At 35.2% G+C, this 25,333-nt stretch overlaps 2 protein-coding genes across 14 annotated transcripts; both read left to right on the top strand.

Moving 5' to 3' along the window:
* The first annotated feature begins 256 nt into the window (after positions 1 to 256).
* On the top strand, positions 257 to 22,506 carry LOC6643321 (protein PFC0760c). 13 transcript variants are annotated; one of them, XM_047009744.1, is made up of 29 exons: positions 257 to 335; positions 398 to 657; positions 2,396 to 2,552; positions 2,625 to 2,791; positions 3,228 to 3,263; positions 7,320 to 7,502; positions 7,648 to 7,791; positions 7,854 to 7,987; positions 8,055 to 8,235; positions 8,308 to 8,622; positions 8,987 to 9,301; positions 9,360 to 10,004; positions 10,073 to 10,255; positions 10,326 to 10,463; positions 10,529 to 10,711; positions 16,907 to 17,038; positions 17,230 to 17,553; positions 17,644 to 17,832; positions 17,898 to 18,035; positions 18,501 to 18,719; positions 20,027 to 20,209; positions 20,271 to 20,402; positions 20,496 to 20,663; positions 21,052 to 21,208; positions 21,263 to 21,429; positions 21,490 to 21,646; positions 21,714 to 21,880; positions 21,942 to 22,124; positions 22,187 to 22,506. In XM_047009744.1, exons 2-29 carry the CDS (start codon positions 441 to 443, stop codon positions 22,372 to 22,374), a joined length of 5,502 nt encoding a protein of 1,833 aa, XP_046865700.1. In that variant the 5' UTR covers positions 257 to 335; positions 398 to 440; the 3' UTR covers positions 22,375 to 22,506. The 13 variants fall into 13 exon arrangements, with proteins under 13 accessions (XP_046865700.1, XP_023032093.1, XP_023032092.1 ...); XM_023176325.2 differs by lacking the exon at positions 18,501 to 18,719 and having other exon boundaries at positions 257 to 657; XM_023176324.2 differs by lacking the exon at positions 20,496 to 20,663 and having other exon boundaries at positions 257 to 657.
* Positions 22,507 to 24,101: 1,595 nt separating this feature from the next.
* Positions 24,102 to 25,284, top strand: LOC6643322 (zinc transporter ZIP1). Its single transcript, XM_002066017.2, has 2 exons — positions 24,102 to 25,029; positions 25,096 to 25,284. The coding sequence occupies exons 1-2, from the start codon at positions 24,102 to 24,104 to the stop codon at positions 25,137 to 25,139; spliced, it is 972 nt and encodes a 323-aa protein (XP_002066053.1). The 3' UTR covers positions 25,140 to 25,284.
* Positions 25,285 to 25,333: the final 49 nt, after the last annotated feature.

Genomic DNA, 25,333 nt, shown 5'->3' with positions numbered 1-25,333 from the left:
AAATCTGAAAAACTAACAAAAAAAAAAAAAAAATAAGGAAGAAGAGTACAGTCCGCGGAAAACGTTCAATTAAAGAAATTAGAAACATATATATATATATATATATAATCCCACACATATATATATGTATATGTGTATATAATCCAATTTTTCTCATATACATATATCTATATATTTTTGCTTGTATATACATACATATTTGTTCATACATATGTATCAGTGTACCAAAGAAAAGAAAAGAAATAACTAAAAATAGTGCAAAAAATAAAATTATTTAATAACGAAAATAACTAAAACGACGAAAACGACGAAGCACACGCATGTTTGAGTAAAAAGTAACGAGTAATTTTCGTCCCCCGTTCGAAGACCACCGTTATTTTTGATATATTTTTTTTAGTTTGTATTTCGGTGAAGGAAGTCGGCACAATCGAAATCGAAAGATGACTTTCACTCGATTAAAAACTCTGACATTGCTCGTGTGTTGTACATTAGTGGCACTCAGTTTTCCCGGATATGTGACTAGCGCTAACAACAACAACAACAAAAAAGGATCACAGCCAGCAGCCGCCCTCGAACCGGAGGCGGTCATCGAGGAGGTCAATGCCAAGCAGTTGGAAAAACTTTTGGCTGACAAGGATTACGTTGCTGTCTTCTGGTGTAAGTCTAAGACAAAAGCATGCCACAGAAATTGCGAGAGACAGAGCGAGAAAGAATGAGAGAGTGATTGAGAGAGGGATCTCCGCCGATTGATATATAGAGACAGAGAGGAAGAGAGACAACATGCATATACACATAACGTATAAGTAACGGAACAGGTCCGGGCAAAGCATCGAAATAGTAACCGAGAGGAGAGTAGACGAAGGAGAGCACTAAACGAAAAAGCCATATTATATAAAATTTCGTTAGTGAAAATTCTAAAAATTCACATACAAGTGAAAATATGTGAAAAATTCGTTCGTACCAAATGTCTAAGATTTTCATTCGGGTTTTAGTCTGCTTTTTTTTCCCCCCATTTTTTTTTTTTCGTTTTCAATCTATTTTTTGTTTTATTCCTTCGTCTATTTTATGTTCTGTTTATGAGTAGAATATCGCTTTTTTGGGCTCTATGAGAAATCACCGTTGTCTTCATAGTCTCATTTTGGCACGACAATTCGAAATCGAAATGAAAAATTAGAGAAAGAGCGATAGACACAACACAAGAGAGACAAAGATAGCTACAGAAAATAGAGAGAGAGAGGAAGCTGTTACTTACTTCCAGTTGGTAACAAAATAACAAAAAATACGAACTAAAAAATGGAATTTTAATGACCTTTTGCATTAATTTTGAGATATATTTATAACATTGATGTACAAAAGTTGAGGTTGACTATATATAAACATTTATACGTTATATATCTACTTATTCATTTCAATGTCAAAGTTAATGCTTGAATTTTCCATTTTCATTTCTCACAATTGCAACCTCAATTTCGTGGCATTGGCGCCAATATTCCAAAAATAATTGTTGACAATCAACCAAACAAAAGATTTTGGCTATAAATGTATATATATGTATATATAGATCTGAGCAGATATATGGGCACCTGTATATCTATTTATTTATATATAGCTATCTACGCAAATGGCAGCCTATTGAGTTTTGTTTTTGGTTTTGTTCCCCATAAAATCGATGAAAAACTTTCGTAAATACAATTAATAGTTTCCGATTGCAATTGTTTATTATTTCAAGTAAAGAAGACTTTTAATGTTATTGCAAATCTTTGTGAAAATATTGAGAACAGAATCGAATTAAAACTGAATTGTTTTTAGCCATATGGCTAAAGAATCTTAACGCCCCAACGTGAATCAACATAAATTAACCTGGGGGAAGACAAAAATGATACATCGATCTACAAAATACATACAAATACATAGGTATTCTATATTGAAATCGGCTTGAAACTAGACAGAACCAATTCAGAACGAAACAGCAGTTGAATTTACTTAGACACAATAATGTTCTTTGGGTTCTTTTTATCTATCTGTCTCTGTCTCTCTCTATATGTGCATACATAGTACTTATGATTTGTAAAAACATCAAGACAAAACATTTTGCCATCTTTTGCAATTCCCATTCCCTTAATGGTGGCTGCTCTATGCATTTTAATGAATTAATTTAGCAAAATTTTTGTTGGCACATTCACATTTCATTCTGATTTTCTTCTGGCTATGGTTGAGTTAAGATCACATCCTCTATGGGGGTATGAATAATCGCTAGAAGAAGACAACGTCGCTTGGCGTCATCAGCCAGTTGCTAGTTGTCAATTGATGTCGGTATCTCTATATCTATGTCTATGTCTATATCCCAGCTATACCATATTTGCCTCTCACGTTTGTTCTTTTTTTCTTTTTGTAGATGCTCGCAGTTGTGTGACCTGTGATAAGGTTTTAGCGGAACTCGAAAAAATCGACGATGACACCGACTCGTTCGGTGTGGATTTTGTGAAAATAAACGACAAACGACTAGCTAAGCAATATGGCATCAAGAATTTCCCGGCACTCACATACTTTAGGTGATGTCAATGCCGCAACACTGGTCCAATTCAATCCAATACCTAAAAATATCTAAATTCAATTCCCAACAGAGAGAAGGAACCCATTATTTATGATGGCGATCTTATGGACGAAGAAGGTGTCCTGGATTTCCTTACTTCCCTCGAGGCCATGGATTTGCCCGATCGTATTGAGGAGGTCAATGCAAAGATATTGCAAAAGATCATCGAGGATACGGACTTTGTGGCCGTTCTTTTCTGTAAGTTACTTTCCTTCACGCCTATTTTAATTTCTATACTATATGTACTTTGATTATAACTATATACTTATTGGTGGAACTCTGAATTTATTTTCAAAGCAGTTGCAGTTTTTAGCCTTCACATTCAAAAGATTTAAAAAAAAAAACAAACGATAAAATGACATACATATATCGAAAATACCAAAAACAGTTTTAGCTCTCTCTTGTGACTAAAAATCCATACAACTTAGGTATTATAGACAACACACTATATATAATCTATATAATTATGCCTATTATCTACTTTATCTTACTATCTATCTATCTATCTTCTGTGACTAACCTAACATGATTTTTAAACAAATAACGGCGGCAAATTCTTCATTCTCAATAGATTTTTGAGCAAAACAATTTTTTTCATATGATTACAAAATTTATTCAAAACTACGATGAACAGGTCCAGATCATGAAACATGCCCGCCCAGGGTGATGGGTAAGTTGCCTTCCAACACCCCTCAAACCCCTCTCTTCCCTTTTCTCTTCTCCTGCCATTGTTCCTCAACAGATAAACCATTCTTTCACTTAATTATCCTAAAAAATAATCAACAAAATTTCAATGACAAAAAGCCTTCTCACTTTTCTCCTTTATTGCCGTAACGTTGTTTGCCGATGAATCCCGAATGTAAATATATATAACTACTCTATGTTTATGTCTATAGTTGTGTGTACTAAATATTGACTTGCTCTAACTTGGATCGATATAATTAACTAAATATTCAATTAATTCAAAGGAGCTGGGGAAAATGCATTTCAATATAAGTTATATTTATTTATGTAGTTTTTGAATTTTTATGGTTACCACCACATGTTTTTGTTTATTTTAATTATTTTAACGAATTTCCTTACGGATATTAAGATTAAGATGAACAATTTTGATAAACGCATTCCTTTTAAAGACTATTTAGAATATTTTGAACAATTTTCTGAAAGAAAGTTTACAATATTTGATAGTAAACATTTAAAAATATCTGAAAATTGTTAATATTTTTACCTAACCATAGCCATATGGTATATATAGACAATTATGACATTGATTAGTTTCCTTAAAACTAATATGTCTTCCAAATATTTAAAAATTAAATTCTATGGTAGAATTTGTTAAAAAAATACTTGAGGTAAAATGTCTGGGAGAATACCCAAAGAAAAATAATTATCCAGCAATCTTTCTCTCTTTGCCTCTCTCATTTATTTTCTTAAATTAGCAATTCGATCGATTTGTGACCATTTAAACAATTTTGGCCTAAATATATAATATATACATAAGTATATATATATATTTGTTTAGCATAGACAAAGTAATTTTAACTAAACAAACAACTTGATGCATTTTAAATTCGACCATACAAAAATATTACGTATACGTATAATAATACACATTACAACAGGAGCAACAACAACAACAACAACAAATGTCTGGGCTCAGAGCCAGAGTATGTAAATATGTACCTATGTGTGTGTGTGTGTGCATGTCCCCCATAGCCGGCGCAGAAATTACAAGAAAAAAAAATAATATTAAGCAACGAAAAATCAAAAATTCTGTCTAATTTTCTTATGATTGAATATAAGTTAAATGAAATTTCTTCATTGTTGGCCTTGCAAATATTATGGAACAAAGGAAATATATACGAGAAAGATCATTTTATGGGGGAGGCTATACAAAAACCATAAATTTATAAGCATATAGATATCCCATAGATACATATAGTGCGATACATATACAACAAAGTATAGCAATTTTTGTTGTTGTTTTTTTATTTATTTATTTATTCAACACAAGCCACCTACAACTTGTGTGTTAAAAATAGACAAGAAGAGACGCAAAGGCAGAAAAAAAAACAACTCAAACAGCAAAATGATTTTTGCTCAATTTTCAAACAACTAACTATAGAGCGGGGCATACATACATACATACATACAGACATACATATGTACATATCTAACTGCATATATAAAAAAAAGATATATATATATATATATATTTGTTGTATATCTGTATCTATATCTGTAGAATCTCGTCTATAGTCTCTATTTGTATTTTTATCAAAAGCAAGACAGCCGAGCCATAGGTGAGACAAGAACAAGAAATTTTCGTGGCCCATTGTTTCTGCACTTGTCGAACGTCCCAAAGCAGAGCGGTATGAAGTGGTTGAGACGGTGGTGCCACCGATGCTGGTGGTGCTAGTGGTACTACTGGTCGGGTGGGGTTGGCTAGGTGGCTAGGCAGGGGGGCGTGTGGGGGGAAACTTGCTGCAGACAGACAGCACTTTTAATTGCTTTTGCATACAGCAATACATCAACATGGCATACAATGGACACGATGCCGAGTCTGAGTGCCGGCATTATTATAAGGGGCAGTTGAAAATGTAATTTTTACATAATATATGTCCGCCCCTTATACTATACAGACTCACACACACAAATACACACATGTGCATTCCTATGTATGTGTGTGTGTGTCTGTGTCTTCCCCGACTGACTTGCACTATTTTTAGTAAAATGCAAAGTTTTCATTTTCCACGTGCTAGTGTGTGTGTGTGTGCGTGTGTGGGTTTAGGTCTTACAGCATAAAGTTGTTCATTAATGCATTTTGGCTATTTGCAAAAGTCATAAACAATATTCCATATATGTATGCATATGAACAAATTGTTCAAGAAACTGTATTACTCACATGATGGAAATTTCTATTAAAAAACTCTTTTTGTTTTGAATAGGGATTCCGGAGAGAAGGAAAATAACCCAATCTTCATTCGTTGAAGTCAAAATATGAACTGATTTTATTTACAAAAGTACGGAGTTTATTTAAGAAATCTTAGGCTCTAGGAGGTTACAATTGTTCTTAAGAAGATCTTATTCTAGTACGACTCACTCCCACGTATTCGGGGGTTGAAAAATTATTATTACATCTTGACATCCTGCCGTTGTGATCGTTTTGGGTTAGTTTACAATTACAAGTATTTTTCCCACAACGCGTGTGGCTGATTGTAATTCTAGTCATATGCTAGGTTAGTTGTTTGTGCCAAAGTACAGTTGTATTATATTTTCTTTAGTGCATCTGATTTGGTGAAGCCGCTTCAGATGAACACGATGTTTATTCTTAAACAGTTTTCTTTTTTACTAAACAATACTTTATTATTCAAAAGAATAAACAAATCCATCTAAGATCTCATAAAATATAAATTTATTTTTAATCATCTGGAATCAGCCGGTTCGAGGCACTATAACTGGTATAAAATAAATGTTTAGTGGCACTCGATTAAATCTTTTCAGTTTGGAAAATCAAAAGACTGATCTTGATAGATAATTTTGGCGTTATGATAGCAGATTAGTTCATGTCTTTGAATATTTAAAACATATTCAATTACTTTTACGAGAGAGTTAAATAACTTAGTCCAACAATGTTATATGTGTTTTATGTTTTTTTTTTTTAATATAATTTCTTCGCTTTTCTCTCCATTTCTGATAAAAATCTGCTTTATTTATTTGGTAGCACAAATCTTATCAAAATTGCAAAACTCTGTCCAACTTTTGTGTAGTTTGTGTTCCAACTAAATAAACAATTTACGTTATTAGTCTATATCATAATTAGTTATAGTCTTACCACCTGCTACTGTAAGATTAAGGAAATACTTACAATCATGTTTATTTTTGGTTTTGCTAGCCAAATTGGTCTAATTTTGTGGATGAAAAGTAACAAACAAGCAGACAGGCAGATTTAGACAGAATTTGATGGAACATTAATACACATATTATAAATAGAACCATGGTAAAGTACATGAAAGCGAATTTAGTATAAGTAGAAGCGAAAACATAGAAATGTATTAAAATCAAAGTTAACTTAGTCAGAACCTAGTGAAATTTTGGTTTCATGCCCACTTATAAATATTTCAATGACATTCAATGTTTGTCATTATTTTTTTTTAAATTTAAAACTATTAAATTGACATTTACAAGTTGCCACCAACAAAACAGATGATGAATATTACGTATACGCAAAAGCTCAGGCCAAAAGAGAAAGCAAGACAAAAACCGATCGAGAGAATAATGCTGAAAGAGAAAGAGAGAGAGAGGGAGCTTTTGTAAAGAGAAGCATTTTCTATTTTCATTTGCTTTTCTTTTCTCATTTCCGTCCATTAGCAGTTCCGTTGCAACAGGTTGTAAACAAACGAAAAATGAAAATTTTGTCTATATTTTGAGAGTTTGAATTTGATTGGGTAATAGAGAACATTTTGAAATGCTCGTTTTTCCAATTGCTCTTGCATGTAAATTTTTTGTGAAAACCAACCAAAACCTACATATGTAAATCTAACCAATCCTCTACAGCTCTCCAAGTATAACCAAGTAAAAACCAAATCAATAAGCAAACCGAAACCAAGCAAAATAAATAAATGTACAAAACCTAATGTGTTCCCTCTTCGAATGTTGAGAGATTCTTTTGAGCTAATTAAAACTATATGTATACATTCTATGCCGAACATCATCCGATGATCAGATAAACAGCAATGCCGCAAGTGTGCCAAGGCCCTGCAAGAACTGGAGAACATTGACGATGAGGCCGATCAGTTGGGCATTGGCTTTGTCAAGATACACGACGAGGCATTGGCCGATGAATACAATTTGGGCAATTTGCCGGCATTGGTCTACTATCGCCATCAGACGCCCATCATATACGAAGGTACGACAGTAGACATTGAACTCCTCTCCTCCATTCCTCAAAATTCCTCCCAAACCAAAAAAAAAAAAAAAAACACTCACATACAATTCACACACACACAAAATGGTCGTCTAATATCGTCTCGTGTATATCTCGTGTGCTGCAGGTGAACTTCAGCGTGAGGAGGACGTCTTGGAATGGTTGGTGCAGAATAAATCCACGGGCGATGAAGACGATGTGATCGAAGATGTCACATCGAAGACCCTATCGACCCTTATCAGTAATATTGATAATCTGGTGGTTCTGTTTTGTATGTATCGATAACTGAAGATCTTAAGATCAACGATTACAATCAATATAACCAATCTTCAGATGATCATGGCAATGATGATTCGATGACCGTATTAGAGGAGCTAGAGCAAATTGACGACGACTGCGACAAGCATGGCATTCAATTTGTGAAAATTGATGATGCTAAAGCGGCAGGCGATTATGGAATCGATTCGGTACGGATACAACGCTTAATACCCCCAATATCTCCGATCACCACAATTTCGATCTCGATCTCTTTAGATTCCAGCAATTGTTTACTTTGAGAAAGAAATTCCAAACGTGTACGATGGCGATCTGTTGGATGAGGAGCAGATATTGAAATGGCTATTGGGACAATTGGAACGTGATGAAATCGAGGATGTGACCGATGAAATGCTCGATACCATGATCAAAGAGGGACGCGTTATTGCAGTGCTTTTCTGTAAGCAAGGATAACCACATGAAAATCCTATAATTTGTACTTTATTTGTGCAACTTGATCAATCCCTATTAGATGACAACAATGACAAGAAATCGCAAAAGGTTTTGGAAGAACTGGAAAACATTGATGACGAATGCGATGCCTTGGGCATTACTTTTGTGAAAATCGACAATCCCGATGAGGCCGTTGAATATGGCATCAATAAAGTTCCTAAACTGATATACTTTGAAAAAGGCATTCCAACTATATACGAAGGCAATCTGGAGGATGAGGAGAAACTACTTAAATGGTTAACGGATCAGACAAGTTCCGATCAAATTGAGGATATTACCGATGAAATGTTGGATTTGATCATTGAGAAAATGCCCCATGTGGCTGTGTTGTTCTGTAAGTCATCAGATCGTTAACCGATAACCCTGGGATATCCTCCGGTTAAGCAAATCAAGGACTGTAGATAATCTATAAATAGAAAGTATGACCTATTGTAATGATGTTGTGGTATAGATGTGCTTTAATTTTTCAAAACGCTTTCAAACTAATCAACAACTTAACTTAACCATTTCCTTTTTGAGTAGACATTAGACAGCAATTTAAAGTATTCTCGGTTTAAAGTCGCAAAATGAGAGATATACTTATATATATATATATCGATTAGGAGTTGTGTTTCTTAAGCTTAGTAATACGTTAGCCATATCCTTTTACCATTTTATTTGCAGCATTGTTTTTGACAGTTTACATTTATTTCCCACAGACGACAAAGACCAAAAGAAATCACAGAAAATCCTCGCAGAGTTGGAAAACATTGACGATGAGTGCGATCAGAATGATATTGCCTTTGTCAAAATCGATGATGACAAGGAGGCCAAAGAATGGGGCATCGATGAGATACCATCGATTGTACTCTTTGAACGTGGCATTCCACATATCTACGAGGGTGATCTGATGAAGGAAGATGAGTTGCTGGGCTGGTTGGTTCACCAGAAGCGTTATTCCGAGATTCCAGAGGTTACCGATGAAATGAAGGACAAATTGGTCGAGAATACTGAACATTTGGCAGTTATTTTCTGTGAGCTAAATATCATAAGCGTAGTAAGCATTAGCTAACCCTCCTCTTTGTTTTACAGACGATAAGGATGACAAGCAGGATATGCGCATTCTGAACGAATTGGAGAACATTGACGATGAGCTCGAGAAGGAGGGCATTGTCATTGTGCGCATCGATAATGCCGCTGAGGCTAAGGAATATGGCTTGGATCATCTGCCTGCTCTCATTTACTTTGAGAACAAGATTCCTGCCCTTTATGAGGGTGATCTAATGAATGAGGATGAGGTCCTGGAATGGCTGTTGGTGCAGAAGAAAACGGCTACCATTGAGGAGGTCACCGATGAGATTCTGGTTAATCTGATCAATGAGCATGAATACGTGGTCGTCTTCTTCACCGGCCCCTGTGAGCCTGGTGAGACCTGTGACCACACTCTCAACGCCTTGGAGAGCATCGACGATGAGTTGGATGAGGCTGGCATTATTTTCGTCACCACCGAGGATACCGGTGTGGCCAAGAAGTATAATGTGAAAACGTATCCACGTTTGGTATTCTTCCGTAATCGTGACCCATTGCATTTCACCGGCGATCTGGATGATGAGGATGAAGTTTTGGCCTGGATCACCGACGATGACACACTCGAGATTCCCGGCAAAATCGAGGAGGTCAATGTGAAAATGCTGGATAAGATTTTGTCCGAGAATGATCATGTGGTCGTCTTCTTCTGTGAGATCAAGAGAATGATTCCATCTTTGTGCGAATGGTAAAATTAATTTTGGTTTTCGTTTTCGTAGATGCCGAGGGTGATAAGAAGGCCCAAAAGATTCTTAACGAATTGGAGAATATCGATGATGAGTGCGAGGAAAAAGACATTGACTTTGTGAAGACATCCGATGATGATATTGATAAGGAATACGATTTGCCCGGTTTGCCGGCGCTTGCATTTTATAGACATAAGTTTAGAACAATTTATACCGGTAAGTAAAATTACTAAGGGAATACCTCTAGGTATGGACTATATGCTCTCAATTTCTCTCTGTCTCTCAGGTGACCTGATGAAGGAAGAAGAAATCCTCGAGTGGGTCATTGATCTGCATGAGTCGACTGCCGATGTGATTGAGTCGGTCGATCGTAAGACCCTTCAAGTTCTGATCAATGATGTTGAACATTTGGCTGTTTTCTTCTGTAAGTTTTGCAATCTTCCCCCGTTTTCGGGACTACAATAAAAATGATATATCTCTCACAAACAGACGATGACGAGTGCGAGTCCTGTGCAGGCATTTTGGATGAATTGGAAAATATCGACGATGATACTGATAAACATGGAATTCAGTTTGTTAAATCGAACGATGTTAAATTGGCTCACGAAATTGGCATTTTCGCATTCCCAGCTTTGGTCTATTATGAGACAGGCGTGCCGATCATGTATGATGGTAAGTTGTCTTCTACCAGAAAAGGACCAAAGGACAGTCATTTGAATTGCGTTTTTACTATTTTAGGTAATCTCAAAAATGAAAATCGTGTGCTGCAGTGGTTAATCAATCAAAAGAGTAAGCGTTCTTGTTACCAAAACTGTTTTTCTGCTTTCTAACCTCACGCTCATATGTCAAAACAAAAGAAAAAGACATTCCAAGCAAAAGTCCAGATGGTTCAAATATTCAAATTCAAATATCATTCCTGATCATTCCTGATAAGTTCAAATGTATATTGCAATAAATTTTCAAAATATATATAATAGGCAACAATGACGATGGAAGTGATGAAAAAATTGTTAAATTGAGCTATCCTAAAGAAAGCGATGAGGATAAAAGGGAAAGACTAAAACGACTACAGCAAGCAATACGTAAACGCAAGGCGAAAGAAAATCGAAAGGGTAGACGCGGTGAGGACGACGATGACAATGATGATGACAATGACAATGACGATGACAATGACAATGACGAAGAAGACGATGATGAAGACAACGATGATAATAATGGTGACGAAGATGACCAAGACGAGGACGAAGACAATGGGGATAATAATGACGACGACGATGAAGAAGATGAAGAAGATAATAATGAAGACGATAATGATGAGGAAGATGAAGAAGATAATGATGAGGAAGATGAAGATGAAGATAACGATGAAGATGAAGATGAAGATGATAATAATAAAGATGATGAAGATGATAATAATAATGACGAGGACGATGAAGAAGATAATGATGAAGAAGATGAAGATGATAATAATAATGACGAGGACGATGAAGAAGACAATGACGAAGAGGATGAAAATGATAATGGGGAAGATGATGAAGAAGATAATGACGAAGACAACGACAAAGACAATGACGATGATAATGATGAAGACAATGATGAAGACGATGATGAAGACAATGATGAAGAAGATAAAGAAAATGACGACGATGACGGGGATAATGATGACGATGATGAGAATGACAAAGATGACGACGAAGACGATGAAGAAGACAACGACGAAGACAATGGCGACAATGACGATGAAGACAATGATGAAGAAGATGGTGATAATGACGAGGATAATGAAGATAATAATGACGAAGATGACGAGGAGGATAATGACAAAGACAATGGTGATAATGACGATGAAGAAGATGAGGATGATGAGGAGGACAATAACAAAGATGAAGACGATGATGATGAGGACAATGATAATGATGAAAATGGAGATGAAGAAGATGATGATGATGAAAACAATAATGACGATGAGGATGATGACGATAACGACAAAGATAACGATGATGATAATGACGAAAATGACGAGGACGACGAAGAGAATGACAAAGACAATGACGAAGACAATGACGAAGACAATGACGAAGACAATGATGAAGACGACGATGACGATGAGGAAGAAGACATTAAAAGCAAACCGAAATTCAAGCACACTGCAAGGGGCAGAACTATACATCGGCTTTCTGATCTATGCTCGGGTCGCCTTATAGATGAAATAGGTAATACCTTAATGTGAGTTGCCATCGTTGCTGCACTAACTAAATAATTCGTTGTTTTCTTCTACGATGTTGTATGATCCTGACCTTGAACCTGACCTTGACCTTTCCACCTACTCGTACATAGACACACACATACACAGGCACACACCCATGCACGCTTACAAAATGATCAAACAAAAGAGCCAAATAAATTTAGAACTTTCACTATCTATCTACAGCCTTGGGCATAAGGAAATCAAGTTCAAATTCAAGTAGAAATAGAAATACATATCCTTCAGGTAAACCCACCCAAAGCATTAACCCGATATATTTTAAGAGTCCAGCTTTTGTGCTAAATTGGAGATCTTACAATATACTTTACATACACTCAACACACAATTCAAATCCTTCTCGTCAATGTCTGCCCCCACAGTCCAAGCAATTACCCTGAATCCATCCTAAAAAAGCTTTTCTGTCTCTTTTATTAATGCAAATCTCTTTTGGTACATAAGAATTACTGAAAAAATTACTGAAATAATCTTCAAATAATAAAAGACAAAGAAATCATAGCTGACACAATGTTTGAAATTATTTAAACCAAAAAAAAAAAAAGAATAAATAATTTGATATTTTTTTAAAAGAGTTTCAACGATGAACAAATTGTTTTGTTAATAACTATTTTGTTTGACTTAATTTAATCATTATTATTCTTAAGTAATCGTGTTTTCTTTGTTACTTTACTATATAATTAATCTAAAACCAATTATGAACAAAACCCAACCAAAAAAAAAAAAAAAAGAAAAAACGAAATAGATAAAACAATCTACAAAAATGTACAACCAATAATGAATTAGAATCGAAATCGATATCGAAAAGTGAGAAACCTGTACAGTCGGCATCAAAATCAAAAGCATTTTGTCAGTTATTAGTTTTTTTGAACAAATATTATATGATTTTCCTCTATAACTTATTTAATAATTAATGTTAAACGAATACAAAAATGTTCTTCCATTCACATAAAGCACGCTAAAAAAAAAAAACGAAACAAAAAAAAAAAGAAAAAGATTTTAAAAAATGAAATGAAAATCGTACTAACTGCTGCCCCTTTTGGGGTAAAACCAAAGCAAAGTTTTGCGACTTTTATCTCTAATTTTTCTTTGCCTACTTTCTGATGCACTATATTTTTGTTGTTGTTTGCTGCAATAGTGTTAGAAAAAAGAAACAAAAAAAAACCCAAAATTAAACAAATTAAATGAATTGAATTTCTTAAGTAAAATATATCAATTAAAGAACTAAACTAAACTGACAAAATGTTTTTGTTTGTTTGCTCACACACAGATGACGAATGTTTCTATGTTGGATTGGGTCATGACGGCCATTCAGCTAAGCGCGGCAACAATTATGTGCCCAACGATTACAAACCATTCCAATGCTGTCCAACCAAATTGGAGAAATCAACGAAAGTTCCTAAAATGACGGCCCAGCGGATTGGCCACCACAGTGACGGAGATTCGGCGGGCAAGCGACCAGGCGGAAACTTCCAGTTTGCCAGCAGCAAACCAGCAGCCGACCAGCAGCCCGTCGTCAGCAAGAAGCAGGCCAAGCGAGTCCAAGATAACGATGATGATGACGATGAGGACGACGATGATGATAAGCCCTTGGTGAAGGTGTCGTATGCAAATAAACGATCCGGTTCCAGCTCATCGGGCAGCAACAAGCCACAGGCAGCCAAGAAGCCTGTCGTTTCCCATGATGATGATGATTCCCAGGAAGTGGAAAAGGCATCGAAGAAGTCGTCCAAGAAATCGGGCAAGCTGAATGTTAAAACTGGTAGGTGAAAAAAGCAAACAAACAAGTCTTAACCATAGAATGTTTCAGTTTTCAATTGAATATATATAGGTTTTATAACAAATTTCATTAGATTTCGAAAAGATTCGAATTTTAAATTCCATTAGAAAGATCCCAAACATTTTAGTAAGACACTGCACTCTGATATCATTCTATGAATTTTTAAAGGATATTTAGAGATTGAGCTACTTAATCTAATGCACATTTGTCTGTTAGTTTCGAACCCAACATAAACTAAATATAGCAACGGAGTTATGAGTAAAATTGGCAAAAATGTTCTTTTTATTAAGAAATTTTAAATCTGTGAAATAGCTTTATAAACATGAAATCGGGTATATATAGTAATTCAATACGCAAACTTCTAACAAGAAGTAAAAGATCCTGATCCTGAAGATTAATGATAACATCGAAAACTTAATCGAAATTGTCTGATCACTAATCTTGAACGATATATCCTATAGTCGATCTTTATTTTTCAAAGATAGAAACGTAACTATGTATAGTTAAATTTGCATTAGATTATTTAGTTTCTGTTCTAATAACCTAGTATTATGTGTGTGTGTAACAACTTTCAGTCGTTATTGGTAACTTCAAACCAAAATTTCAATACCCCAATGTTTTCAAAACTTTATCGATATCGCAGTGATAGTTTCCACAAACAAATGAAAACTGAAACATGAATAAATTTTATAGCATGCCAAGACACAAACTAAATCAAAATCATACACAAATGTAGAGTTAACTTTATGTTGTTTAATTTTGAATGTTTCATTCATCAAAATTACGTCCTCGTCCCTCAAAAACCACACACACACAGACAAGCATGTAGACACACAAACATAAAGGAACACTCTACATCTAATTAGATAAAAGTTAAACACTTCGACACCAATTTGTTTTGTAATTTTCTTTTTTTCTTTTGTGTCTTGCAGGCATAAATTTTTTCCAAAAACGACTAAAAAATATGTATGACCTCATTTTTCAGGATATCTCTCTGTGGGAGTAAGGCAACAATTTTAAATACCAAAACCAATTAATGAACAAAGCATAATGAATTGTATGAGATTGTAATTAAAGTAGCAAAATTTATGTTGTCCAATCAAGAATATCAAAACTAAAACAAATCAAGAACCTGTAATGAAAAGACAACAATAAGAGCAACAACAACAACATCAACAACAACTGGCTGTGTTTAAAACAAGCTGAAAAAACTGTAAAACCCCCGAAAAAAAACGCACTGCCTAGGCTTTACTTTAATTTAAATTTTTGTAAACTCATACAAAACTCGGATGAACCTTAATCAGATAGTGAGAGAGGGAACAAACGAGAAGAAGCGATTGTCGTTTGCGCCATTCTCTTTGTTCCACTCTCGTTGTTCCACACACGATGAAGAGGCGAATCGTTTATCGAAAATCGAAGATCGTTAAAGATCCAAACGCAACTCAAAACTTAACTCAAAACAATCTTAACTAATTTAACTCAGAAACTTTGCTAATCTATCTATTTCTAAACTGAATCCTAATTTTGTTGCATTTTGTCAAAACGGAAAATGGAAAAATCAAACAACTTTGTTCAAACTTTAAGCAATTACTGCAACAACTTTTAAAAGCAAAACTTAAACGAAAAAAAAAACAAATACAAAAACTAAAAAAAAATGTAAAAACTTTAACTACTACAAACTTTTGTAAATCATTTTTGCTGCTATTATATTGTTATTAACAATATACGCGTATATCGATGCAAATGTCAATGTCAATAACCGAAAGCCTACAACTTTTTTGATACTACTTACTATTTTTGGTACACAATATATACAAATAAAATGAAAGAAAAATCATTTTACATTTATGTAGAATATAATAGAATATAAATATTTTTTGAAACAATTTTTACAAGAGCTAAAGCAAAAACTTAAAGCAAACCAAAACCAAAAGAAACTGTTAACTATTTTAACTAGAGCAGAGCAAACTTACTTACTCACACATACAAACAATATAATGTATACTTAATCTTAATATTTTGTAAAATCAAAGAAAACTCGTGAAAACTCCCAGCGGAGAGTCTACACACACGCTTTTCTTTTGATACTTCATTTTTGTGTCTTAAATGGCCTCGCAAATGTTAGCCATAATGAAATTGTTTTCAATTTGTTTTCTTCTGAGAGCTGTTCGATCGGTTGGCTAGCTCAACTGTTGTTTTTGTTATCGATATTTATGTGCAAATATCGAATTGTATCTTAATAATTATATTATGTTTTCCCTTAGTCCTTGTCACACACACACACACATTATCATTACTATCAATTATTATTATTATTATTACTATTCTTATAATTATTATTTGTTGAACAGCAGCTACAAATCGAAAAATGGGAACAGATTACATGCGAACATTGTAAGCAAATCACAAAAAACCAAAAAACTGAATCATTGTAAAAATTATCAAATAAAAAAATTCATCTAAAAAAAAAAAAACAATTAGGAAACTCAACGAATCAAATAATATATACATTTATTTTTTTTTTGGTTGGTCTTGATGTTAAGCAAAACAAAGAAGACGAAATTTATATAGAAAATTCAATGTTTTAAATAGTTTCAAGCATTTTCTAGGAGCTATTATTATTATTATTTTTTATTTAAACAATTAGAAACCGAAATTGATTGATTCACAAACTGCAGCCAAACAGGTATGTTTGAACAATTGAAAATAATCACAAAATGTTTATATCAAAAACTGAATACACTTCAATTTTCTACAAAATTGGTTAAAAAACTAATAATTTATATTTGTATAACTATTTAATAATTATTTATTTACTTTCGCTTAGGCAATATTGAGAGCAACGACGAAGTTTTCAATTGGATTTTGGAACAGAAAGCCGATCAAAGTATCGAATTAATTAATCGCGATCAACTGATTGAGTATATAGGCAGCAAAGACTTTTTAGCTGTTGTATTTTGTAAGTATGTTTAAGGTAACGTAATTAATGCTAATCATAAAACTAAAAACTGTAACTGCCAAAAAAAAAAAAGAAACACACACACACAAAAATTTTAGCTCCCCCAAAAAGCTCTAATTAAATATAAAGCAAACGAGAATGAGTTAAATTCTAACTATTTCATCAATATATTTTTCGTTTTTCTTTTGCAGACAAAGATGATGATCCCGATTCACCGAGAGTTCTGCGTCACATCGAGCTGATCGATGATGAGGCAGCCGAATATGGCATTTATATTGTTAAAATGCATGATAAACTGATGGCCAAAAAGTATGGCTATCGCAATCCACCGGGTTTGACATATTTCCGTAAGGGCAAGTACATTAACTACGACGGCGACATTGACGATGAGGAGGAGATTTTGGATTGGCTGACAAGTCCGGCCAATATGGAGATGACCGATCATATAGAACAGGTCAATCGTAAAATGTTTGAGAAAATACGCAAAAATTCCGATTATGTGGCGGTGATATTTTGTGAGTTATCGCTGTTAAATTAATATCGATCAATAGTCTTTACTGTTTGCCCCACCCACCCCCTTAATTATATATCAATCGAACAAACAGATAGCGATGAGTGCAAGCAATGTCCTCGCGTCCTGGCCGAAGTGGAGCACATTGATGATGATGCTGATAAGGCTGGCATCGATTTTGTCAAGATCGATGACAAACAAATGGCCAAGGAATATGGAGTCTTTGCCTTGCCGGCCATCGTGTTCTTTAAGCCCACATCCAAGGAGCCAGTCATTTATGCCGGTATACTTTGCAGATCAATTACTCCAAACACTTGTACTCTATTATACCATTATGGACCCTCACAGGTGATCTTTATGAAGAAGAACAAATCCTCACTTGGTTAATCACGCAAAAGGATCCAAGTGGAGATGTCATTGAAGATCTCGAAGGCGAAAGACTTGTTCAATTGATTGAAGAGTCGGGCTCCATCGCTGTCTATTTTTGTAAGTTGCCGGCAAATATAAAAGATAAAGCTAACACCTCAACGAGAGTAAGAAAAACGATATATAGTAAACTTCTACTGCAGCTGCAATCGGTTTGGTGATGATCAATTTTCTTATGAAATATCAATTTTCTCCATTCAAATCAAAGAACACATTTTATTTGTTCTAATCTGTAACATTCCTTCACATTTGTGTATATATTTTATATATTAATTGATCATGACACTTTTGCGCAAAAAGATTGCAGCGATTATCTGTTTGTGGTTAACATTTTTCAAAAACAAAAATGAGATTTTTATATTTAAGTTACTTTACTTTTTAAGAGCTCTTTCTCTCACTCTCTCTCTCTCTATATATATTTATATACTTATATCTTTTTGTATCTAACCGAGACAAGAATATTTTATTTTACACCTAAAAAAAAAAACAATTGCCAAAATAACGCAAAAAAAAATGAAAAATTAGGGAACAAAACAAAATGCGACATTTGCAATTCAAAGGCCGCTCGCAAGGCGCGTCTTAAAAAGGAACGTGAACAGCATCAACAGGATGGCGAAGGAGCAGCAGCTGCTGCTGCTTTCGGTGGCGCTGATGCCGCCGGCGACCAGGGTCCAGGTGGTGAAGGTGGTGCAACATCAACGGATCCCTCAGCTACGGCTTCGGCCAGCGGCAAACACGAAGATGGTAGAGATCATACACACAACTTTCCGCAATTGGAATGAGAATGAGTCCAAGCCAAGATCAAACCAACTCCAAGAATGTCTAACATATCCCAAAACAAAAACACCCAAGACACTCTAGATACACACCCACTGCACTCCACTCCACTGCACTCCACTCCACTTCACTCCACGTTACTTTTGTATGAACCTGCCACCAAAATTGATTGTAGAAACCCAACTCCAACCCCAAAAACGACATCATCTCTCTCTTCTCTGTCTTCTCTTCTCTATCTTGTCTGTCTACCTTAAATTCTCTATGCATTTATGTACTCTTGCAAAAAGCTAAAAAAAAAATGGAGATTTGACATTCTTAAGGAAGTAAATTTCAGAATTCCGATAAGTTTATATTGTTTTCACTCTTCTTTTAAGGACTTTAAAAGTAAAATGTTCCGTTGACACTAGTTTTACTTCTTACTAAGCGTAACCAACGCAGATGATCGTTTTCCTTGTGCTGTGTGTTATATGGGGAAATAAATCACTTGAATTCGCCTGAAAAAGTAACTGATACAGGGGTAATTCCTGGTAAAAATATCTAATATCTGTGAAATGTAGCGCAACTATTACTATTGGACAAATCTGCCAGTATTGCTGGTTAATATACATATGTATATTTTCGCGGTTATCTTCATTCTAACATAATCAAAGTAAATCTTAATACATTGTATACATAGAATATGTTTATACCTCGAATTAAATTAGCAACTATCTAGGAAAGTAGAAAAAAGCTTTCAATACATGTCGCATCAGCAACATGTCGTATGAGCAACATGTCATATGAGCAACATGTCGTTTGAGCAACATGTCGTATGGGCAATATTATATCAAACCTCACAGGGACTGATAACAGATCACGAAATTCAAATAGTTTCATTTACTCCATGATAAAAAATAGTCAAATGGAATGAAAAGCAATGTTTGCCACATTCCTGACTTGCCTCTTTTTATTAGTCCCAGTTTAATTTGATAGTTAAACCATGAGATTATCCATTTTATTTTTAAGGTATGCATTTGCAAGGGTATCTGCAACTTTGGTCCAATCAAAGTTAAACCTAAATGTCTCGCTATTGTCAATCAATCGATGAGAATGTATTTATGTATATGGACATTTGTTTTCTGTATTCTTTAATTTCCTCAATTGTTATATGCTTAGTTTATATAGAAATGTAGTGCTTGCACGTGGTATGTTACCCCTTCTTTTATTCCACATGTTGAATGTTTTTTTTTTGTGAAATAATTGAATATATGAATATATATATACGTTTCGATCAGATGCCGATGGCTGTGAGCAATGCACCAAGGTCCTGGAGGAACTGGAGAATATAGACGACGATTGTGATAAGCATGGCATTACGTTTGTCAAGACCCGAGACTTTTCAGTTGCTGATGGCTACGGTGTGCACGAGTATCCAGCTCTAGTCTACTTCGAAGGGGGAATACCCAATGTGTTTGAGGGTAGGGTAACCCGAATGACAATTCACGCTGAAAACTCAACTAAACTGAAATATTTTGAAAGGTGAATTAAGCGAAGAGGAGGAGGTATTACAGTGGCTCATTACACAAAAGACGGAAGATCGCATTGAATTGATAACTCGACAGATGTTGGAGACTATGGTCGAGGAAACTCAATATTTGGCTGTTTATTTCTGTAAGTATTCCAGATCTCGAATATATATCGTTTCGTATGCACTTTGATTCATTATATACCCCCCACCACACACCCCTCAATTACCATACTCAGTGCCACCTGAGCGTAAGGGCAAGCAACCCGCTTTCTGCCGAAGTTTCTGTTCCCCCTCTAGTCTTAAAGAAAGCAACCTGACCAACACCACAACCACAAGCAAACATTCATCCAGTCAATTTGTACAAAACTACATTTCCCGTAAAAGAAAACGTATCCAAAAACAAGGTATTCGCATATTCCAAACCAAACCAAACCAAACCAAACAAAACCAAACCAAAACTCTAACCCAAAGGTGTTTTTAAAATTAATATTCTGACCCATGGGAGAAATCCTGTGCGCTTTCTCTATCTTAAATGAAATGTTTCCTACTAAAACCAATGGCTTCACAATGTATTACGACCAAACTAAATTTATAATTTTCAATATAATTGTAATCGTCTTTTGGATTTGACAAATATTATGCGATAATTTAGTTTGGACGCGAATACCTTAAAGTTTTCGGCGTTTTCTTTTTAGCCTCCTCACACAACTAATACCGATTGCAATCGCTGTATATCCCCTGTCGTTCCGATTCAGTTAAATTAATATATATCCTATAATTTAATCTGTTTAGATAAAATCAATTGTAACATCTGTGATCAAATATTGGAGGGCCTGGAACTAATTGATGATGAATGCGATGTCTTTGGCATACACATGGTCAAGATTCAGGATCCGCAATTGGCCAAACGCTATTCGATTAAGACCTTCCCGGCTTTGGTTTACTTCCGGTGAGTAAAAATGATGGATTTACTTAATTAAGTGATTACCGCAGTTTATTTTAGCAATGGCAATCCTTTGCTATTCGAGGGAGATTTACAGAATGAGCAATCTGTTTTGGAATGGCTAATCGATGACGACAATCGGGAATTGGCTGATGAAATTGAAGAGGTCAATGAACGCATGTTGGATCGCTTGATGGCCGAATCGACACTCCTTGTGGTATTCTTTTGTAAGTTAACTAAGCAACCTAGAGATTCACTTGGAAGGATAATACTATTTAATAACCTAGATGACGAGGATTGCGCCGAGTGTGAGGAGATTCTGGAAGAGTTGGAAGAAATTGATGGCGAGGCTGATATGTTTGGCATTGATTTCGTGAAAATTGCCAGCATTGAGGCAGCCAAGAAATATGAAATTGTCAATATACCATCTCTAGTCTATTTCAGGTGAGTTTTGAATGTTCTAGCCAAACAAAGTTAGTTTAATCTAATCGATTTGTCGATGTGTCAATAGGAAACAAGTGCCCGTTCTTTATGATGGTGATATGCATCAACATGACAAGGTTATTACCTGGCTGACCTCACAGGATGTCTTTGAAATCAAAAACGAAATTGAAGAAGTCAATCGTAAGATGCTGGATAAATTGCTTGAGGAAAATGAATTTCTATCGGTCTTCTTTTGTAAGTTAAGCTAAGATATTAAGTGTTTAGTTTCATATATGAATAATAATCATTCTTACAGATGAACACAATCAACCGGACAGCACGGCATCGTTGGAGAAACTGGAAAATATTGACAGCGAAACCGATAATTTAGATATAACCTTTGTGAAAATGGCCGATTCGCGTTATGCCAAAAAATGGGGTGTAACCAAATTGCCAGCCATGGTCTATTTCCGTCGTCGTTTTCCCAGCATCTACAGAGGTAGATCCCAATCGAAAATGAAATTGAGTTGAGATCTTTTGTTAACTTTAATCCTCTTTTAGGCGATCTCCTCTCTGAGGATGAGGTCCTGGAATGGCTGCGCAAGAATCGCTTCCGTCAGCCAGAATTGAACATCTTCATGTATGCGTTGATTGCCTTGGCAGTGGCATTTGTCATCTATACGGCCTTCTTACTGCAGTGCTTTAAGCCAGCGCCACCGCCGCCAGTTCAGCATACCAAGCAGTCGTGATACCCTTACTTTTCTATTTAAGAGAGCATCTTTTTGCTAAAGAACTCTCATAACTGAACTCATCAACTATCAACAGGAGAGCAAACCAAACAAAAAAAAAAGGAAAAAACCAAAATTTTAACGACTACAACAAAAAACAATTAGCACAAACAAAAAACAAAGCAAATTCATAAATACTTATTATCATTTAAATTATCATATCCATTTCACACATACATACATACATACATCGAACCAATCATACAATCGTCTAAATTAGACGTCAAATGACTGTGTCAAATATCAGTCTTCATCCCGAATAAAAAACACTTTAAAAACAAAACTTTATCGTTATAAACATCAACTTCATATGTACATCTTGCAAATGAATTGTAATACATACATACCTTCAGCAAGGGTATAAACACAGACAAAAGTAAAGAAAAAACAAACTCAAGTCATAGTAATTACTTTTAAATTTATATTGCCATAATAATTATTTCTTTAATGTAATAAATGCCAATAATAATTTTTACAGTAAACGCATAATTGTGGAAGATATTATATAATATAATAAATTATTGGATGATATAACCTTTCAATTTTCACTAATTTGCAGCAAAAAAAGAAATAAGATAATGTCAGACTAAAACAAAATCAAAATCATAATAAGTTAGGCCTTTTGCACCGGAAAGAAAGGCGAGTCGGTAGATATCACACGAAGGGGAGATATTGGTTGAAAAACAAAAAAATTATAAGCTCTGCCCACTCACCCAAGTCACAAGGCCTTGAAAACTGAAAACTGAAATTTCGGCATGACAACAACAGCTCCGATCGGCAGAAAATGATATCACCCGCAAAAAAAAAAGAAAAAACAATAACAAAATTCATAAACTGAAATTTCAGAATAACAACAGTTGTGTGTTAGATCAACAACTATGATAACACATTGTTAATAAAGACATATTCCCACTATTTAGCCCATTAATATTAGCCCACAAAATAGGGTATATTAGTTTGCAAAAGATGTTTGTATTGTCTCAAAGCAAATGAGACTATTTGCTAGCGTTTAGATTTAATCTTTCACCATCAGCCTAAGCTAAAACTGGTTGAGAATTGTAACGAAACAAACAGACTTTGGTAGAGAAGTTGTCTAAGTGGGTCAGCCAGGATTCGGTTGGATGTATTTTTCTGTTTAGGTTGATAGTTTACAACTATATTCTATACTGATAATAAGAACAATAATATTACAAAGAATTAATGCTAAAAAATTGATTAATATCTTTTTATACCCTCGAGTGCCATAAGAATTAGTGCAGAAACATGTTAGATCCTTATATTTAAGGTTTTTGTAATTTGTAGTTGAAGCCTTCATTTATTTTAAGTGAACTTAATTGTAGAACAACTTCATTAGTATCAAATATTTCTCCTTAGCTATAGGTAAGGTTGTCTTGGTTTCGGCGATAATTTGCCAAGATTCTTTAATTCGATTCGTAGACCATTTTAATATATTTTGATTGAGAGTAAAAGAATCAGCTCGCTTTTGTGAAGCGTCTACAACAAAGACTAAGTTAGTCTGGCCGTCTACATTTCCTTTTATCTAAACACCCTAACTTAAGAACTTAAAAAGTATTTACCACAATTGCTCGATATCTCTAGATAACTTGTGTATGTATTGAAATTGAGTCGTTTTCTTTTCCTATATAAAGAAGTCTCATTTTGGTTTCAGTTCTCATGAAGTTTTCAGCATGTCTGAGAATCATCAGCTGGTGGTGGCCAAAATTGTGGCCATTGTGGTGCTTCTATTGGTCACATTGATCTTTTGTTTTATCCCCTATCTGTTGGATCGCTTTTACAAGTGGACAAAACGCAGCCAGAGCAATGCTCGAGACTTCCTAGCTGTTCTATGTTTGCTTAATTTTGGCGGTGGTGTCCTTATAGCCACCACATTTGTTCATATGCTGCCGGAGGTGCTGAAAGTGGTGAATGCTCTACAGGAATGCAATATGCTGGCATCCACACCATTCGGCTTACCCGAAGTTCTAATGGCCACTGGCTTTTATTTAATGTACTCCATTGAGGAGATTATGTATCTCGTGGTGCGGAAGAGGCAGGAACGCAAACAGCAACCAAAGCAATTGGTGGAAATAGTTGAGAAGGATCAGCAACTTGAGATTGAAGTGAAAGTGGAGGACGAGCAGCAGTCGCAGCCGATGACGCAGGTGTCGGAGCTGGAGGAACCCAATTGGTTGCGTGGCCTTGGCATAATTGTGGCTCTGTCATTGCATGAACTATTTGGAGGCATGGCCATTGGCTTGGAGATGAGTGTGGATACCGTGTGGTTTATGTGTGCTGCAATTGCCTGCCACAAACTTGTGCTGGCCTTTTGCATTGGCATGGAAATCATGATGGCCCACACCAGATGGCTGATTGCGGTCATCTATCTGGTCATCTTCTCCATTGTCACGCCCATTGGTGTGGGCATTGGCATAGCTGTCAGTGAGACGGCCAGTGCTAATCAGCCCAGCATTGCGTCGGGCATTCTACAGGGTATAGCCTGTGGCACTTTACTGTACGTGGTCTTTTTCGAAATCGTTGCCAAAAATCATGCCGGCTGGCGTGTCTTCCTCTCGTCCCTGGTGGGATTCGTCCTCATGTTTGGTCTTCAAATAGCAAGTGAGTTGAACTTGAAACTCTTTCGTAAACATCGTTGGCACTAAACTATTTTTTTATTCGTTTCAGTTGGCGAGGCCTCTGGTAAAAGTCATTTCGTATGTCCCTCCTAGATGGATATATTTACCATAGAGAAAGTCCGAATTCTCAGAATTATCCTTACTCCAAGTAAGCCCACGAACAAATCGAATATCTTACCATATTTTGTATTGGCTAATTCATGTAACGCCCGAAATAAAAAACAAGAGATAAATTATATTGATAATGAATTGTTGAATGTAATTCCTCATATCAGACAACGATCAGA

This window comes from Drosophila willistoni, assembly GCF_018902025.1.
Source record: "Drosophila willistoni isolate 14030-0811.24 chromosome 2L unlocalized genomic scaffold, UCI_dwil_1.1 Seg168, whole genome shotgun sequence".
NCBI classification, from domain to species: domain Eukaryota; kingdom Metazoa; phylum Arthropoda; class Insecta; order Diptera; family Drosophilidae; genus Drosophila; species Drosophila willistoni.
This window is presented reverse-complemented; position numbering and strand designations above follow the sequence as displayed.

What these genes read in the sequence shown, in the direction of transcription:
- LOC6643321 (XM_047009744.1), top strand. Translation starts at nt 441, where the DNA reads ATGACTTTCACTCGATTAAAAACTCTGACATTGCTCGTGTGTTGTACA. An exon ending in TCATGTGGTCGTCTTCTTCT is followed by an intron (nt 10,005 to 10,072) that starts GTGAGATCAAGA and finishes TCGTTTTCGTAG; the next exon opens with ATGCCGAGGGTGATAAGAAG. An exon ending in TTTTCCCAGCATCTACAGAG is followed by an intron (nt 22,125 to 22,186) that starts GTAGATCCCAAT and finishes ATCCTCTTTTAG; the next exon opens with GCGATCTCCTCTCTGAGGAT.
- LOC6643322 (XM_002066017.2), top strand. Translation starts at nt 24,102, where the DNA reads ATGTCTGAGAATCATCAGCTGGTGGTGGCCAAAATTGTGGCCATTGTG. An exon ending in GTTTGGTCTTCAAATAGCAA is followed by an intron (nt 25,030 to 25,095) that starts GTGAGTTGAACT and finishes TATTCGTTTCAG; the next exon opens with TTGGCGAGGCCTCTGGTAAA.